This window comes from Solanum stenotomum, unplaced genomic scaffold, assembly GCF_019186545.1.
Source record: "Solanum stenotomum isolate F172 unplaced genomic scaffold, ASM1918654v1 scaffold25311, whole genome shotgun sequence".
Classification (NCBI taxonomy): Eukaryota; Viridiplantae; Streptophyta; class Magnoliopsida; order Solanales; family Solanaceae; genus Solanum; species Solanum stenotomum.
The window spans coordinates 338,111-355,606 of NW_026028480.1; the positions used below are offsets into that span (position 1 = coordinate 338,111).

Below are 17,496 nucleotides of genomic sequence, written 5' to 3' on the forward strand. Positions count from 1 at the left end.
CCACCAGGATACCCTCCATAACCTCCACGACCACCACCACCACCAGGATACCCTCCATAACCTCCGCGACCACCACCAGGGTATCCTCCTCCTCCATAACCTCCTCCAGGATATTTAGCATCATTTACCTCATTTTTCTTCTCAGATTTCTTTGCTGCAATAAAAATCATACATGTGCATGTTAGGTGTATATTTGATATCATCACTAGAGGATTCAGAATTTAAATTCAACGGATTCAACTTTTAAGTACTTATCATTTGAATTCATTGCAAGTATGAATTCAATATATATGTAGGTTCAAAATTTAATATTTATTGAATTTTTGAAAAGTTCACACACATATATATATGGCGATCCGATTCTCACTATGACAAAAAAGTATATTAGTAGCTTATGAGACATTAATGATGACATATTTAAGAGTACAAGTTACATAAGTTTTATAGTCATGCAAATGTTATGTATGTGCAAAACGACCACACATTTTAAAAATCATTTTCTCCAATTAAACTTATTCGTGCTGAGTCAAACTATGCCACGTAACTTTAAAATGTAGATATTAGTAATACGGGGAGTAGTTATGAGAGAATCTATGAATTTTTATGCATGTATTAGTTATGTAGGATTTAGTTATTCATTCCACCTTAATTCTATTCCGCATAAAATACATAGATTTCTTCATAACTTATACATGTATTAGTTATTAGACTTTCTATATTGCAAACTAAATACCGTATTAATTAATTTTATACACGCATAACTTACCTCCTAACCAACTATACCAACCATGATATTATCTATGCATATTTTAGTACCTGCATAACTCACCTCCAAACCAGTTATCGAACACATATTATTTTGCTACATACATATTGTGTGATATGATATGAATTAATATAAGGAATTAGGTCATTATAAAAGGAAAGTTATACGCTTACTATTTTCCATAGTAGTAGTGGAGCTCTCAGCCAACTCCCTAGCAGCAACATCTGAGGTTACAATTGCAAAAATAGCCAAAACAAGGCTTAGAAGTATAAAAGCCTTTAATCCCATTTTTTTTTCTTACTTGATAACTTACTATATTTAGGTTGTGATAATTTAGAGTGAAAAAGGATGAGGAAATTAGTGAATATTTTGCCTCTATTTATAGCATGATCTAAACATTGAAAAGGCAAAGATTTGAAGATGACATTAATTAATGGTGCCAAGTAATTAAGTTGGCAGTTGGATAGATTTAAAGAGTACTTTTTCCTCTTCTTTTTGGATAACCATTGCATTTATGGTTGAGAACTTCTACTCTCTTTGGTTCAAAATAATTGATGTTTTAGCCTCTAAAATTAATTTAAAATAATTAATAATTTATAAAATCAAGAAGGCATTTAGACTTTTGACATAATTCTTACACAAATATTACTCCTATAATTATAGCAACTCAAATCATTACACAAATATAGGATTTAGAGCAAAGACAATTAAATTTATTGAACTTGATCGAACTCACTGTAAATTTCTTTTGATCTCCGCCCTTAACTACACGTTGTTACTATTTTCTCTGTCTCAAATCAAAAACCGCTCTAGGAGTTTAATTTATGTGATCCCAAAATGATTGTCAGTTTAGTTTTTCTTACTAATACTTAATTCTAAAAAAATTGTAATAAATAAATATAGCTTAGTAGTACATAATATCTTGTATTTATTGATTTTTGAACGTGAAAAAAGCTACTCATATTTATCTTGGAGCGGAGAGGAGAGTAATATTTTCTAAAGAGATAAGAGTGAATTGCTCGGGTGATAAGTATCTCTCACATTTTCTACCAAAAAATTGTAAGTTCAAGTCATCAAGAGAACAAAAAAAGTGAGAGCTCCCGAGGAAGAAAAAAAATCATTTTCTAAGGAAGAGTCCTGAAATAAAACACTATATAAATTTATCTTTACATAAACATATACGGAATTAAATAAATCAGCGTCGCTCGTTTTCATGATAGGATTATAATATAATTAAAACTTAAAGGCCGCAAAAATAAAAATAAAAATAAAAATTGTGAATTTCTATATTCTACGCTTAATTAGATCCATCAATTTTGTGCACACATCTTGCAAAAATATTTCCACGTATATCCCTTTGGTCTATTTTAATTGTCGTACTTATTAAAAATAGTTGATCCAATTTAAACGCATGTCTAAAATTTATTTTTTATGAGTTCAATCTATAAAGATTAATATTGAATTTTTATATTTTAAAAGTTATGTGTTCATATCTAATATTTATTGCAATTTTAGTTAATTTTTTACCTATATATCTATAATCTACACCGAAAGTAGAAGGTTAAATGACCCCTTTAGTTGATATTTTTAGGAACATCTATATGGATGAGATAATTTTTTTAATTCACGTAACATTTTTGGAATAAAAAATCAGTTTGAGGATTTAAGTTAACTCAATAAATTTAGGTCTAATAAAAATGAGAGGATAAATATGTATTATTTATTAGACAACGAGGATGCACAATTTGTTAGACGATAAGAGTTATAGTGTTTTATAACTTATATACATCAATTTTTAATAAAAAAAAAATATATCCGTTCTGAATCATAAAGTTGAAGGGTATATTTATCTTGTTTTTCTTCGGACAAATTCTTATTTGTCCAAATAGCTTCTAAAGGTCATCACGTGCATGAGTTTGCATGGCCGACGAATTTAGATCGATACTTATGAAAATAATTGACATTTATCATAAAAAAATTATGAAAGGTCTTGAATTTCAGTCTTGAACGTAGATTTATTTTTAATAAAAAATCTTTTATTTTCAAATAAATCTTTTTGATACAAATTTATATTAGTCGAGTTCAAAATGATTATCAAATGCTAAATGAAATATTGTAAAAAATAATTGAGATTTGAAAAGGTCAAATACATTGGGCTTTTGTGATTTGGAGGAAAATTTATTAAAGGTTGACTTATAAATTTATCGATTTGCATATATTCCAAATCTTATCCCATATCTCATACGCCTCTATGCTTCAATTAATACTTTCTGTAAAGTTGTTTTCAAGCATCTTTTTCTTATTTATTCGAAAAATATATATTATTGTGTCTACTGTCTAGTACTTTAAAAGTACTATTACTCTCTTTATCCTAATGTATTCAAAACTATTGGCTGGACATAAATTTTTTTTTTTCTTTTTTAAATTTGTGATACAACAAGTTATAAATATTTGTATAGTTATCATTTTATTACTGGTAAAATAAAAAGTTAAAATTGTTTTTGTTATTCAATTAAGAAAATAAGTACATCACATAAATGAGACTAAAATTGTACTATTATCATTTAAAAGACCATAATTTTACACTACGATTTTTTCACAAACTTTTGAAATATTTTATTTTTTAAATTAACAAAAGTGGTTGGGGAGATGTTGCCTTTGACTCTAATACTACAGTTCAAATCTAGTTGACAACTATTTATCGATAACACTTGTACAAATAGACCTTTTTTTTCTTTAAAAATAAACTTTATTTGAATCACATTTTCTAATTGACAACTATTTATCGATAACACTTGTACAAATAGTATTGTTTGAATGCAAATTGTGTACTTGAAGTCATTAGGCCGAAGACACGTTTGTCTGGACGTTACGGATTGCCGACACAAAAATGTTCATTTTATCATAGGAATACTATGCTTTTTTTTTCTTTTTGGTGTTATTTTGAGTCTTGCAAAAATACGCCCAAAATTCAAATAAAGATATAAGATCAATAATATTATATATTTTTTTGGTATAGTTGTAGTAAAAGAGAGCATCATGCATGACGAAAGAACAATTATTGAAGTAAAAAATATTTTTAAAATCCATTTTTTTATCAGAGTCACTGTATGGAAGTGTGGGGACTCTAATAATATTCAGAAGCCTTTAATTTGGTCCAAAATATCAGAAAAATAAAAATAAAAATGACAAGTCCCATACTTATATTCACGTGAAATCTTCAACGCCAGCAAATCTTTAATCCTTAAAATTAAATAGTAAGATTTTTTGTGCTCTATAAATAGAATTTTGGTTCATTTCATTTGATCCATCACACTATACTCTATATCTTTTAGATACTTAAAAACAATTATTTTTCAAAATGGCTTCAACAAAAAATTTGCTCATTTTTGGTCTTTTGCTTGCTATTGTCCTTATTTCTTTCCAAGTGGGAGCTTCATCTACTCAAAGTAAGTAATTATTCTCAATTGTTAATTAAACTTAAGTTATAGAAATTATTATTTATTTACATAGATATATAGAACAATAGAAGTTTTTCGTCGCTAATTCTTTTTAATTTTTTTTTATTATAGTTAATATTTGCAAATACTAATGATGTCCAAAATGGGAAGTAGTTTTGAACTAATGAGGACAAAGAACTCATAACATATATAACATACGTACCATAGTAACTATTCACGAAATTATTAATTTTAAATTATGAATCTGCCTTTCATTCTTTCTGCTTGTTGTTGATCTATAGAAGAAAACAAGGCGAGTGGTGATGTACAAGAAGCTCAGCTCGGAGGTGGTGGATACCCGGGGAATGGACGTGGTGGGGGCTACCCTGGACGTGGAGGAGGAGGAGGAGGACGTAACGGATATCCATGGAGAGGTTGCCGATATGGTTGTTGCCGTGGGTTCCGTTATGGCAATGGATGTGCAAAATGTTGTTTCACTGCTCATCAAACACCTGATGCTGTATTTGAAGATGATATCAACAATTGATTGATCATTTTGTGTCTTAAATATATGTTGTTGGTTTTTTTGTCCTAAGAAAATAAGGCATGTTGTTGTCTTCATTTGGACACATACTCATGTGTGTGTATGTGTTCAATTGTTTGACATTGCCAATGAATAAACCACTATTATCTAGGAGGTTTTGTTGTGATTTTTGTATTTTAGTTATAATGTATGCAATTTGGAGTTTTTACATAATGAAGTTGCTCTTATTTTATGAGTTATTGTTGCGACTTCAAGTAACTTACTTTTTTCTGGTCCAATTTATATGATATGATTCGATTTTAGAGTCAAAATTTTACAATTACAATGTATATATAGTGAAAGAATACTTCTTGGCAAGTTTAGTCGCACATTCAAGTAGATTATTGCATAATACTAAAAGGGTTTAAGTTATATATAACCTTACTTTTCTTATGATCTATCTCAACAAGAATGTCTCTTTCTATGTTTAGTATGTTTTTCGAGTCCAACATTCCATAACAAATTTAAGACCACAATATTCAAAAATCATCCTTTTATCTCATAAGCTCCATGCTCAGTCAAAGTATATAAAGATAAGATTATTTATTATGCATTTCTCAAAATACTTTCTCAAGTACAACCAAGTTCAATGACAACAAAAACTACATATATGTCTTTTTGACTACACACTATGGAAGAGACATTAATCCCATAATTTGTGTCATGTACTTGGTTAAGCCTTACTATCTATAGCCATTGGTGCTGCCTCATTTTTTGCTTCTCCACTCTGCATTTACATTAAGCAACAGAATCAGTATCTAATCTGAAATACAATAACTATTCATTAGTGTCATTTTGTCAACTTACTTGCTCTAATTTGTTCATCTTTGCAAATATGTTGCCATAAAATTGAGCATCCTTCTTGTTGTACTCCTTGATCTTTTCTTTCAAAACTTTGTATTCTAACTTGACATCCCTGAATCATCCATATCACATATAAGCACAATAATATATGATTTAAATGCTATGTTGCTCGTACTCTTTAAAAATATAGACAGGTGAGTCCTCCGTAAGCTATGTATTTTGGAGGATCTAACGAGGGTGCACTAATATTTGTGGAAGGTACGAGGAACATAGAAAAAGACAATTTTTTTACCTGTTATCTGGATCGATTTCAAGTGCTTTCTTGATATCAAGTTCTGCTAAGTCCAAATCGACGAGTTGTATGTAAGCTTGAGCCCTTCTGTATAGAGCTTTGACATTTTTACTGTCAATCTCTAAGACTTTAGAACAGAGTTTTGCTGCTTCTTTGTATTCCTTCAGTTTCAGCTTGCACGCGGCATTGTTCAGATTGCAACTAACTTTGAGCAGTTTTACCTGCTGCTTCTCGTCATCACTGAACGAGGAGTCATATTCGATGAAGCTCACAGCCTGAACAGTATAAAGGAGCATAGTCAACAATATGTCATCATAATAAGGTCATAAAACTGTTTTTTCATCAACTTCAACCGTAAATTTACCTTTTCGTATCTCTTTGATGCTCTCACATACTTCCCGGCCTTGAACAATACATTTCCTTCCTCCTTTTTCTTTCCTGCAGCTTCAATTTTTTCCTGAGTATTCATATCCCAGGATTCCTTCTCCTGCAGTTTAAGTTATTTGATCATTAATATAAGACGTCTTACTCTTCCCAATAGTAGCGGAGCCAGGATTTTCACTGAGGATATTCAAAATATAAAAAACAAACATAACGAACCCAAGGGATTCAACATCTACTATTTCTAGACTAGAAAACAGATACTTTTTGGCCTTGTCTATACAGTGTAATTTATCAATGAAGGGATTCAGAGTGAACCCCTTCCACCCCCTTAGTTCCACCGCTGCTTCCTTGTCACTTGCTTAAGATAAGGAAAACAAAGAAAATTCAAGAGCACCAACCTTCACAAATGACACCAACTCAACTTCATAATACACGATCGAATTGCCAGGAACAATAGCTAATTCTTGAGGAGAGTCGAATACACCAAATGCATACTCTGGTTGAATTGTTATCAGAGCAATTTCTCCCTTCTTCATTTTTTTCACCGCTTTATCTAGTCCATCGACTACTTGTTCTGCATAAAAAATTCAACTGAAGTCAGAAACTATGCTAGTTGTAGATAGAAAAAAGATATTAGTGAAAATTTATCAAAAGATTGGCATAATCAGTAGCAAGAAGACATTACCTTCATCTATCTTAAACTCAAACGGCTCCTCCTCATCGCGTCCTTTCTTCACAAAAACAGTTCCGTCCTGAAGTTTTCCTATTAATTTCACTGCAAGAAAAAGCAAATTAATACAGAAGGATAATCATAAATCTCTATCTGTATCGTGATCACTAAGTAGTTTCTCTTTTTTCATACCTTTTACAAGAGCACCGTCATTTGGGAGCTCATAGCCCTCTCCTTCCTTCAAAATTCTTTTCAGAGCCTTCTTGTCATTTGTTACTTCAGAGACAATCTTCCAAGAAATCAATTCAAGATTTATTTGAAGGATGGCATTTGGTGGGACACCACCTTCGTCTGCGCTTGCCACCTTACCCATCTCTCCAAATGCATCTGCAGAAACATCAGTTAATCATCACATAAAAGAATACAAAGAACATATCTAGAGCACAAAGGGATTTAACTTACATTGTGGCTTCACTGTCAGTAAAACTCTCTCTCCTTTCTTCATCGTCTTAACAGCCTTCGACAAAGCAGGACAGAAATAGCCTATACAGAAAAGACCACATTAATGTTATTAATTCTACTTCAGAAGGAGAGTAAAAAGAGCCAAACCAGCTATGTTGCTTGGACTCTCCAAAAAATGTTGCTGCATTGGTGGAGGATCCAATACGCATCCATCAACATTTTTGAAGACTCTGAAAAACATAGCAAAAATGAATGCAAAAGATACCATCTTGCACAGTAAATTCCACTCCATCGGATTTTGACACAACCGTTCCATCCTCAAGGTGAGCCTCGTATTTAACTGCAATCAAGAAACCACACAAGGAAATTGCATCAATTCTAAGGTTCTTGAGAAGAAAAATCACAACGGAGAACGTGAAATTTTGATAGTCTACTAACCAAACACTTCATCAAGATCTTTCGGATTCTGCCATCCCTCTCCTTCGACAAGTATCTTCTTGAATATTCCACCATCCTTGCATATGTCTTTGACACTAATCCAAGAAAGCAATTCCACTTCAAACTGTAAAGTGGCATTCGGAGGTATAGTTGGAGGGGATCCAGATTCACCATATGCCATATCTGGAGGTATAGTGAACAAAGCTTTCTCCCCTTTTTTCATTGTCTTTATACCTTCATCCCACCCTTTAATCACTTGTCCTATAACAACAACGATCCATCAAACCTCTAATCGCACTTATCAAAACTATATATATAAGAACCACTATATACTTTAAAGAATGAAAAATAAAATTCGATATCAATTGTCACATGCCGTCCCTAAAGGCTAAAACTAAGTTCGTTCTGATAAGAAAATGGACTTTGGGCCTAACTAACCCCAAAGACTAGCTCGAGGGTTGCCTAAGACCATTTAAAGAAGCATGTTGATCCATCCCACACCAAATCAATGTGAGAGACATATGGTAAACAATAAATTGGAAATGGCCTAGCTCTAATAGAAAACTGAAAGCATATAAGGAAGCACAGAAGGACACTAACACGTTCATAAACCAAACTATACCAAACCACTAATTTTCTAACAGAAAGGAGATTACCTTCGCCAAGCTTAAACTTGAATGGGGTGCCACGATCACGACTTGAATCAAATTGAGTTCCATCAAGCAATGTACCCACATAATGAACTGTAAAGACCAATAGAATATTGTTAATCCAAGCATAATTTCATCCTCATCCAAATTAAAGCCAAAAACTTGCATAATTCTATCATAAGAAACACCAATTTATTACAACAACTACTATGCCTCAATCCTGATCATGTCAACTCCATTAGATCTTATCTCAAACCAATATTGTAAGGCCAAAAACTTGCATAATTCTATCATCTCAAACCAACAACAACTACACCTCAATTCGAAAGTTATTGGGGATGGATATACAAATTGGGATCGACTATATGGATCCTGATAATGTAGCTCCATTCGATCTCATCTCAAGCAACAACAACAACAACATATACCCAGTCTAGTGACACAAAGTGGGATTTGAGAAGGGTGATGTGTATAGGTAGAGAGATCATTTCTGATAGACACTCGCTAAACGAAAATCAATCTAAAGCAGTCCAGAAAAAGAATAAACAGAAGTGCATACAAGCAACAACAAACAGTAACATATCAAATGACAATAAACTACAGGAGCAGTAATACTGCAACTACTAGTATGGAAAATGACTCCATAAATTGAAATCACCAATTAAAGAAAGCTCATTTCTGCTAAAAAGATCAATCCTTTAATCCAAATACATGCATAATGCATCATTCAAACCACCAATTAATTCCAAAAAAAACCTTTCTTTCAACATAGATTACAAGGACATAACTCACCTTCAACTTCATCTCCTTTACTAGGATGATCCCAACCTTCACCTTCTTTCAAAAGCTTCTTCTTTATCCCAGTTTTCCCTATCTCCTTCTCTTCATCAACCTTCATAATCGGGTCAGGTTCAGAGAAATCATCCATCCCCATCCCCATATCCATATCCATTTCTTCAGCAGCAGCATTGTTAGAAGAAGATACTGGAAACTCAAAATCCTCATCCATAGCTTCCTTCTTAGTACTAAAGAATGTAAAGGGTATTCACAATTTCTTGCAAAAAAGCTCAAAAGATAGTAAATTTCAAGCAAAATGCAGATTGAAAATGTGGGGTTTTCAAGATTTGCTGAGAAATGCATTGCAGCTTGTGGATTTATATAGAAGAAGGTCACTCTGGGGGTCTAGAGTGTTCTATGAAATGATGAAGTGTTAAAGAAATCTGGAGAGTTCTAAAGAGTTCTTAGCTATGTGACTGAGTTTTTAAGTCTAAAGATAGTTCCTGATTTTAATTTCAATGTTTTCCACATGTTTAAGGTATCGGTGTAGCCGTATATTTTTAGTTTAAGATCATAAAATATAAAAATATGATTTATTTTAATGTTATGTTAAGTTAAAATACGACAAACGAATTGAAATGTAAGAAGTAATTAATAGTATTTTACTAAAACTCAAAAAGAACAAAAAAGGAAAATAGGTGTTCTTTTTAGGGAAAAATATAATTTTTTAATACAATAAGGTTCAGTTTCTTGCTTTCATCAAACAATGGGGATTAATACAGAATGATCATATAATGTAGCAATACAAAATCAAAATTCCAGATTCATTCACATTAACCAAAACCCCCAAAATTCCCAAATTCTCAATCTTTTATCTCTTTTCTCCATCTGGGTCATTCCCAAATCTCTCAAAAACCCTTCAGAAATGGCGACTGAAATGGCACAAACAGACCCAGAAGGCATCGATGGAGTTCGTATGACATGGAATTCTTGGCCAAGAACCAAAGTTGAAGCAAGCAAATGTATAATCCCAATTGCTTCTTCAATTCAATTGCTTCGTCCTTTCCCTGATCTACCTACCCTACCTTACGCCCCCCTCCGTTGCAAAACTTGTTTATCAATCTTAAACCCCTTTTGTCGTGTTGATTTTCAAGCTTTAATTTGGATCTGTCCGTTTTGTTTCCAACGTAATCATTTCCCTCAGCATTATTCGGGAATTTCGGAGACGAATGTACCTGCTGAGCTTTATCCCCAATTTACTACTATTCAGTATGCGATTCAGAACCCTGGTGGTCATAATTCTCCACCTGTGTATTTGTTTGTGTTGGATACTTGTATGTTGGATGAAGAATTGGAGTTTGCTAAATCTGCATTGAAAAGGGTTATTGGACTTTTGCCTGATTATGCTATGGTTGGGTTTATTTCGTATGGTACACAGGTGCAGGTACATGAACTTGGGTTTTCGGATATGTCGAAGGTTTTTGTGTTTCAGGGTTCGAAGGACTTGTCGAAAGATCAAGTTTTGGATCAGTTAGGACTTGGTAGTATTAGTGGTAGGAAGGGTGGTGGTGGTGGCGTTGGGGGTGGTGGGGTGAATGGTGGACCTAATCACGGGTTGACTAGGTTCTTGTTACCTGCTTCTGAGTGTGAGTATACACTCGATTCGGTGAGTTCTTTGTTGGTTAAAAATGCTGTCTTTTTGATTACTTTGAGACTTTGAGTGGTGTAGCTGTTGTTAATTTAATGTTGATTTTGTTCTTGTGTGTTGTTTTTTTAGTTGCTAGAAGAATTGAATACGGATCAATGGCCTGTGACACCGGGAAACAGAGCATCACGCTGCACTGGGGTGGCATTGAGTGTGGCAACTGGTCTGCTTGGTGCTTGTTTGGCTGGGGCAGGTGCTCGAATTGTTGCATTAGTTGGGGGTCCTTGCACTGAAGGACCTGGCGCGGTGAGTTTTGACTTTGCTTTCGCTCTGTTTTGTTCTTAGTGATCTACGAATTCCAATATGCTAAGGAGTTACTGGGGAATTTTTGAGTGTTTGAATGATTTCTTATTGACAAATGATTACATTTTTGATCGTCTGATTGTGCACAATCTAAATTCTTCTGGTAAAGGAAGGATTTTTAATATTCTTATGCTGCAAATGCCCTTCAAGGCAATCACTTCTAGCTGTCATAAAAGCACCATTGTCACCAATCAGTCTCCTCCTGTCTTTCACACACTCTTTAATGTTGTCCTCCTTGCTTATCCATGAAGGAGACTATTTGGCTTATCATTGCCTTCTGCAGTAAACCTTCTTAGCAGATGAGTAGTATTAGATTAGCATTGGTATCATTCGATAACTATAATTTGGGTTAATTGTATATAGGATTTCAACTTTTGTCCAACCAAATCACGTGTACTATACCTTCACTAAACATTTTTTTCCCTCAAGAATAACTTGATATATAGGATATCTTAGTGAGTTAAGAAGATGAGGATCATAAGGTACTTCAACAACAAGAACTTAATATGCGTATTTATCTTGTTTTAAGCATTCTGTTCGCCACTTAAATTGGTCTCTGCCAGCCCTCCTTTTCTCCTCTTAAGGCTCCTGAATAATCACCCTATACGTTGAGGCCAGATTTCTAACCAGGAAATTTAATAGGTTAGCAAGTCAAATGATTTATGAGACTTCTTTTTGCATGAAATTTAAACAATCAATTGAACTTGGCCTCATTCTGAAGAAAGTTTGCCTAACAATGTTTCTTAAGTGACTTTCTTTTCCTTATTTGTTTGTTTTTGTAGATTGTGTCGAAGGATTTATCAGAACCTGTTCGTTCTCATAAAGATCTACACAAGGATGCTGCACCATTTTTTAGAAAGGCCGTTCATTTCTACGAGGAACTCGCAAAGCAACTCGTTAGTCACGGTCACATCTTAGATGTTTTTGCTTCAGCACTTGACCAGGTTTGACTTGATCAACCACTTGTCTCCATGAACTGTGTTGTTTGTCTTATAAGCTTTTGGTGCAAGAGACTGGCGTTCACTTGTCCTTAATTAAAATGAAAACTGGTGTTCACTTTCAGATGAAGCATTTTATCCTGGACAGTATTTAGTTATTTAGGTTTATCTGTTAAATTATCGAAAAATATATTAATGTGTAAGCATTTTCTTTTCTTGGTGCGGGTATATTTTGATTTTTAGTATTATTAGCCTCATCAATTGAATGTGAAAACTTTACTCTATCCCTTACTAGAGAGCTCTGTTGACTTATTGATGAATCTGATAGATTCATAAGAGATGTTATTTTTTGACTAGTATTGTTTTTTTAGGTTGGAGTTGCAGAGATGAAAGTAGCTATTGAAAAGACTGGAGGACAAGTTGTTCTTGCTGAAAGCTTTGGGCATTCTGTTTTCAAAGATTCCTTCAAGCGTGTATTTGAAGTTGGTGAACAGTCTCTTGGGCTTTGCTTCAAGTGAGCTTTTTGATATGTCATTTATTTTCCTTCATGTGAAAGGGTTATGATTTATCCATTTAATATGGTTATTGTGACTGTTGAAATATTTTCAAGTTCATGGTGGGAAATTTCCTACTTCTTGCTGGGACACTGTGAGCTGTTAAGTGAACCAGGCACTATTAAAGAACTTGATAAAGCATCTTTGTCAATTGCATAGATGTCTAAAACTTAGCATCATCACAAGTTCTAGAAATAAATAATAGAGAAGGATATGTTTCAAGAATAACTATTTGATGTAGAAATTCAGCACAAATAACCAATGTATGAGCGACTATTCCACCAGCTAGCTTCTTCTCTGAGGATAGAATGAAGCTCAGGTTGTTAACATTGAAGATGAGATAAGGGAATTGCAGAGAAGAAATGGACTTTTTGGGTGAAAAATTGATTGAGTTAGTCCCAATTATGTGAAATTCTTTCTATTAGGTAACATTTAAAATGTTCGCCCCAATTTTATTACCAACATTATTTTATTACCAACATTATTATATACCACCTTCACAAACAACGCATTATCCCCAATGTTGAACTGCATAATCCCCAAAATGCCCTTCCTTTACTCTTACCTTAAATAGAAGAGTGAGAAGGGTTTCCTAGGGGATAGGGAAGGAGAGGGCAGACTTCCATTAAGCTAGGGATGTCCATATTTGGACTGTTTGAGAGGTAAATATTTAAAGTTATCTTGCTTGTATTCTGTAGAGTATTTCTTAAAATGATACGTCTCTCTTCTGCTTGGATGTGCTTTATTTTTCCTTCAACTATTTGATCATGAATCTGATGAATTAATTTTGTTCTAGTGCTACATTAGAGATCAACTGCTCCAAGGATATTAAAATTCAAGGGATAATTGGTCCTTGTACATCTCTTGAGAAGGTTGGTGTACTTTAGTTTTTCACATTCTCAGCCGTAATACATTGACCTAATATTAGACGGCTAACCTGAAAGAATCGACCTGGTAAAACAAGATTTATCCTCGAATATGACATTTTCAGAAATTATTTGATACTGATCATGTAGTCTTATGCAGAAAGGACCTGCCGTCTCCAGCACAGTTACTGGTGAGGGGAATACTACAGCTTGGAAGCTCTGTGGTCTCGACAAAAACACTTGCTTGACAGTTTTCTATGATGTTTCATCTAGTGAGAAGTCAGATCCTTCAGGCAATATAAATCCACAATTGTACATACAGTTTCTTACAAGGTGCTTAGAAAACTTCAGCTCTATTTTTTTTTAATTGTTACTATTTCTTTTGAAAACAGTTAATGTAACCTGAGATTTACTTAACTTTTGATGGATAGAACATTCTGTATTCAATTTATATTGTGAGGGTATACTAGAAAAAGAAGATGTTATCGTGTAACCAAAATTTGTTGGTTCTTGGCTGTGCAGTTATCAGAGCCCTGATGGGCAAACAAAACTACGAGTTACAACCATTACTAGGAGATGGGTTGATGCTGGTGTTGGCACTGAGGTCTGTAATGACGAGTTTTGATTTTATATTGTCATTTGTAATACAATGAAGTCTATTTTGTTCTTTTTTATATAGTTCACACGTATCTTTTCCCAAGCATAGAGAATGATATTACTTTTATTTGTTTCTAATTTTATCTTTTTATCTTAAATTTGTCTTTTGACTAGTACTTCATGAGACTGATATTTTTCATGGGAAGTACATTTCTGAATTGAAGAGCAGTATTCTTTGAAGTAGTACTGCTCCCTTCCCCCGTATTATGCAATTGAATTTCCATTTTGAGATAACTAGAGAAGTTTTATACACTTAACATCCAAGGATTCAAGCTCATTTTAAAACTCTTGTGAAGTTTGTTTTGATGTTTGTTCAGTCATCCTCATTATAATTTCAGACTCCATCAATTAATGATAAGCTTTTTCATGTTGTTATGCTGTATGTTTTTGTGTATTTCTTTCTCTGGAAACTTTTTCGTATGACAATTCTTTCTGGAAGGGCTTTGATGAACTTTCTAGGGTGCATACAGGTGTTGATACTGATGGTGCAATAAATCTATGTTTGTAGGACTTGGTGCAAGGGTTTGATCAGGAAGCTGCTGCCGTAGTAATGGCTAGATTGTCTTCTTATAAAATGGAGCTAGAGGTATCATTTTCGAGCTATAATTAGTTCTACACAATATTGTTTGCTCTATTTACTTAATTATGTGTAGATGCCTACTAGTCATCTTTGTCTTTGTTTGCCTTTCCAGTTTGTAAATAATACAATATCAACTTTTTGGCCATAAATAATGTATTTATACTACACCATGATGTCATGATCTTTACAAAAATATAATGTGAGCACATGCATCATGCCTCCGAGAACCCTAGTTGGCTATCTAAACAAGTCCATACTTCCATTTTATACCAAAGATTCAAAAGAAAAAAGTTGGATCTCAACAACAAATTCTCTATACTCTCAAATGTTCGATTTGCACAAAAAGTACGGATGGTAACAACCTCATTGTTCGACTAAATTAATAGTGACATGATGAGCTTGTTGCATATGAGCCAAATAGTGGAAGAATTTATTCCTAAATCCGTTACGATACTAAGAGATCAAAGTTGAAGAGAGTGTGCTTCTAAAGTTTTTCTGGACTGATCCTACTCAACTCATTCTCCTCCTTTTTTGCTTGTATGAAGCATTGTTGAATCTGTCTACCTGAGTTGAAACTATCTTTCAGTTCTTGCTTCTCTGTATATTTAATTAATAAATCCTGATTAATAGATTTCACTTTCCAGGAAGATTTTGATCCCACAAGGTGGCTAGATCGGAATCTGATTCGCCTGTGTTCCAAGTTTGGTGAATATAGGAAGGATGATCCTGCATCTTTCACTTTGAATCCCTGTTTTTCTCTGCTCCCTCAGTTCATGTTTCATTTGCGGCGATCACAATTTTTGCAAGTAATATAACCCAGCCTCTCTTTTTTTGTTCCATTCAACTTTTGAATGTATATCATGGATGCACGGTATATTGTCTCTCATTAATGTGTGTACATAACAGGTTTTCAATAATAGTCCCGATGAGACAGCATATTTCCGGATGCTGCTCTACCGAGAGAGTATAAGCAATGCTGTTGTTATGATTCAACCTACACTAATGGCATTTTCATTCAATACGCTGCCTTCTCCAGCTTTACTGGATGTGGCATCAATTGCTGCTGATCGCATTCTTTTGTTGGATTCGTACTTCAGTGTTGTCATATTCCACGGAATGACAATAGCTCAATGGAGAAATTTGGGATACCAGAACCAGCCAGAGCATCAGGTAATGTTTATTGCTTTGCCGTCTTCTTCTAAATGATGAGACCTTTATGCTAAATTAGAAATCTCTGTCTTCTCCATTCCCAATCTTGTGGAATACGTTATGGCTATATTGGAATTCTTTTCACCATCATTTGTGATTGTGAAACAAATTGATGTCCATTTTCCTTGGTTCTTTCAGGCATTTGCTCATCTATTGCAAGTTCCTCATGACGAGGCCCAAGCACTCATCCAGGAGAGGTTTCCTGTTCCTAGACTTGTAGTGTGTGATCAGCATGGTTCCCAGGTAAGCATCGTATTGGGATTGTAAGATTTTGTTGCTTTGTGCTACATCAGCACAACATGTGGTGGAGTATAATTAATCATAAGTTCCTCAAAATTCGAGATGCAAAGTGTTTTTTTCTCTAGATTTTTCTTTTGGTATGATGTGCCTTCTGTTGGGGGGGAAAACAGAACGAGCTTTTGTAGGGTGGGAACTGGGAAGGGGAAGCCTTGGTGTAATTGATAAAGTTGTTGCCATGTCGAGCCATGTAATCAATCTCTTGCAGAAATGCAGGTTAAGGCTGCATACAATCGACCCTTGTGGTCCGGCCCTTCCCTAGACCACCCCGTGCATAGAGGGAGCTTAATGCACTGAGCTGCCCTGCCCATTCGAAGGGCGGACACAGGGATAAAGTTGCATTTGACATAATTTTCTGGTTGTTTATGTTTATCTTGTTCTAATATTTTCCCACATGCTTACCAGGCAAGATTTCTTTTGGCTAAGTTGAATCCCTCAGCCACATACAATAATGCAAACGATATGGCAGCAGGTTCAGATGTGATATTCACCGATGATGTAAGTCTCCAAGTTTTCTTCCAGCATCTTCAGCGACTGGCAGTGCAATCTTCTTGAGAAAAAAAAGCAGTTCGATTGATACCAGCAAAGAGTGCATCATCTCTGCTGCCAACCTCTCGTCTGTGCTTCGATTTTGTACTAAAATTCCTTGTTAATCATGTAGCTGATTGTAATAAGGATTATAGCTCTCATATATAATTTAAAGTTCCAATATACATCTCTTAGACTATTTGCTTCTTTCATGCTAAAAATATTAGTAACATAAACATCTTGGAAGGATACTTGAGGAGAAGGATTACTTTTTGATATGGTCAATTCATTTTTATCTGTCATGTTTCGCTTTTGATATGCACAAGGGTTTATTATATTTTAAATATGTTTTAGACATGTAAATAATAGATGATGTGGCTTTATGTAACGACTTCAATTAACCTTACAAAACTCGCCCAAGATCCACTTGTGAAGATATACAATCTACATATAATATTTAGGGATAAGGCAAAGATCATTCTTCTTATGCATGGTAAGTCCAGGCTTAACATCTGTGTCAATGTCTTCCTTTTTCATCCCAAAAGGTAATTCCCAATCGAATGAATAAAGAAGATTTGACAATGCAAGTTCCA

General features: G+C 34.1%; 4 protein-coding genes across 6 annotated transcripts in view; 2 read left to right on the top strand and 2 right to left on the bottom strand.

The window, feature by feature from the left end:
- LOC125851413 (cold and drought-regulated protein CORA-like) overlaps positions 1–1,158 on the bottom strand; it is a 5,020-nt gene extending 3,862 nt beyond the window's left edge. The window contains exons 1-2 of the mRNA XM_049531212.1: positions 940–1,158; positions 5–154 (exon numbers count right to left, since the gene is read on the bottom strand). Coding sequence (XP_049387169.1) covers positions 5–154; positions 940–1,054 — 265 coding nt within the window. The 5' untranslated portion in view covers positions 1,055–1,158. The remainder of the gene's footprint in view (positions 1–4; positions 155–939) is intronic.
- Positions 1,159–3,964: 2,806 nt separating this feature from the next.
- Positions 3,965–4,989, top strand: LOC125851380 (glycine-rich cell wall structural protein-like). Of its 2 annotated transcripts, none has more exons than XM_049531178.1 (2): positions 3,965–4,215; positions 4,509–4,989. In XM_049531178.1, the coding sequence occupies exons 1-2, from the start codon at positions 4,128–4,130 to the stop codon at positions 4,751–4,753; spliced, it is 333 nt and encodes a 110-aa protein (XP_049387135.1). In that variant the 5' UTR covers positions 3,965–4,127; the 3' UTR covers positions 4,754–4,989. The 2 variants fall into 2 exon arrangements, with proteins under 2 accessions (XP_049387135.1, XP_049387136.1); XM_049531179.1 differs by having other exon boundaries at positions 4,054–4,215; positions 4,512–4,989.
- Positions 4,990–5,317: 328 nt separating this feature from the next.
- On the bottom strand, positions 5,318–9,733 carry LOC125851372 (peptidyl-prolyl cis-trans isomerase FKBP62-like). Its single transcript, XM_049531165.1, has 12 exons — positions 9,282–9,733; positions 8,496–8,582; positions 7,840–8,100; positions 7,667–7,741; positions 7,402–7,482; positions 7,132–7,326; positions 6,955–7,044; positions 6,668–6,843; positions 6,250–6,372; positions 5,886–6,160; positions 5,597–5,705; positions 5,318–5,516 (listed from the first exon to the last, which is right to left on the bottom strand). Exons 1-12 carry the CDS (start codon positions 9,496–9,498, stop codon positions 5,463–5,465), a joined length of 1,743 nt encoding a protein of 580 aa, XP_049387122.1. The 5' UTR covers positions 9,499–9,733; the 3' UTR covers positions 5,318–5,462.
- A 247-nt stretch (positions 9,734–9,980) lies between these two features.
- LOC125851390 (protein transport protein SEC23-like) overlaps positions 9,981–17,496 on the top strand; it is a 94,409-nt gene continuing 86,893 nt past the window's right edge. Inside the window, exons 1-12 of one of the 2 annotated variants that reach the window (XM_049531188.1) lie at positions 9,981–10,932; positions 11,044–11,217; positions 12,057–12,218; positions 12,584–12,726; positions 13,563–13,638; positions 13,793–13,965; positions 14,155–14,236; positions 14,798–14,875; positions 15,514–15,675; positions 15,776–16,039; positions 16,217–16,321; positions 16,781–16,933. In XM_049531188.1, coding sequence (XP_049387145.1) covers positions 10,192–10,932; positions 11,044–11,217; positions 12,057–12,218; positions 12,584–12,726; positions 13,563–13,638; positions 13,793–13,965; positions 14,155–14,236; positions 14,798–14,875; positions 15,514–15,675; positions 15,776–16,039; positions 16,217–16,321; positions 16,781–16,930 — 2,310 coding nt within the window. In that variant the 5' untranslated portion in view covers positions 9,981–10,191 and the 3' untranslated portion in view covers positions 16,931–16,933. Of the gene's footprint in view, positions 10,933–11,043; positions 11,218–12,056; positions 12,219–12,583; positions 12,727–13,562; positions 13,639–13,792; positions 13,966–14,154; positions 14,237–14,797; positions 14,876–15,513; positions 15,676–15,775; positions 16,040–16,216; positions 16,322–16,780; positions 17,096–17,496 lie in introns of those variants that run through there. The other variant, XM_049531187.1, reaches the window with a different exon arrangement.

What these genes read in the sequence shown, in the direction of transcription:
- LOC125851380 (XM_049531178.1), top strand. Translation starts at nt 4,128, where the DNA reads ATGGCTTCAACAAAAAATTTGCTCATTTTTGGTCTTTTGCTTGCTATT. An exon ending in GGGAGCTTCATCTACTCAAA is followed by an intron (nt 4,216 to 4,508) that starts GTAAGTAATTAT and finishes GTTGATCTATAG; the next exon opens with AAGAAAACAAGGCGAGTGGT.
- LOC125851372 (XM_049531165.1), bottom strand. Translation starts at nt 9,498, where the DNA reads ATGGATGAGGATTTTGAGTTTCCAGTATCTTCTTCTAACAATGCTGCT. An exon ending in CATCAAAGAGATACGAAAAG is followed by an intron (nt 6,161 to 6,249) that starts GTAAATTTACGG and finishes TATACTGTTCAG; the next exon opens with GCTGTGAGCTTCATCGAATA. An exon ending in GAAATCGATCCAGATAACAG is followed by an intron (nt 5,706 to 5,885) that starts GTAAAAAAATTG and finishes TGGATGATTCAG; the next exon opens with GGATGTCAAGTTAGAATACA.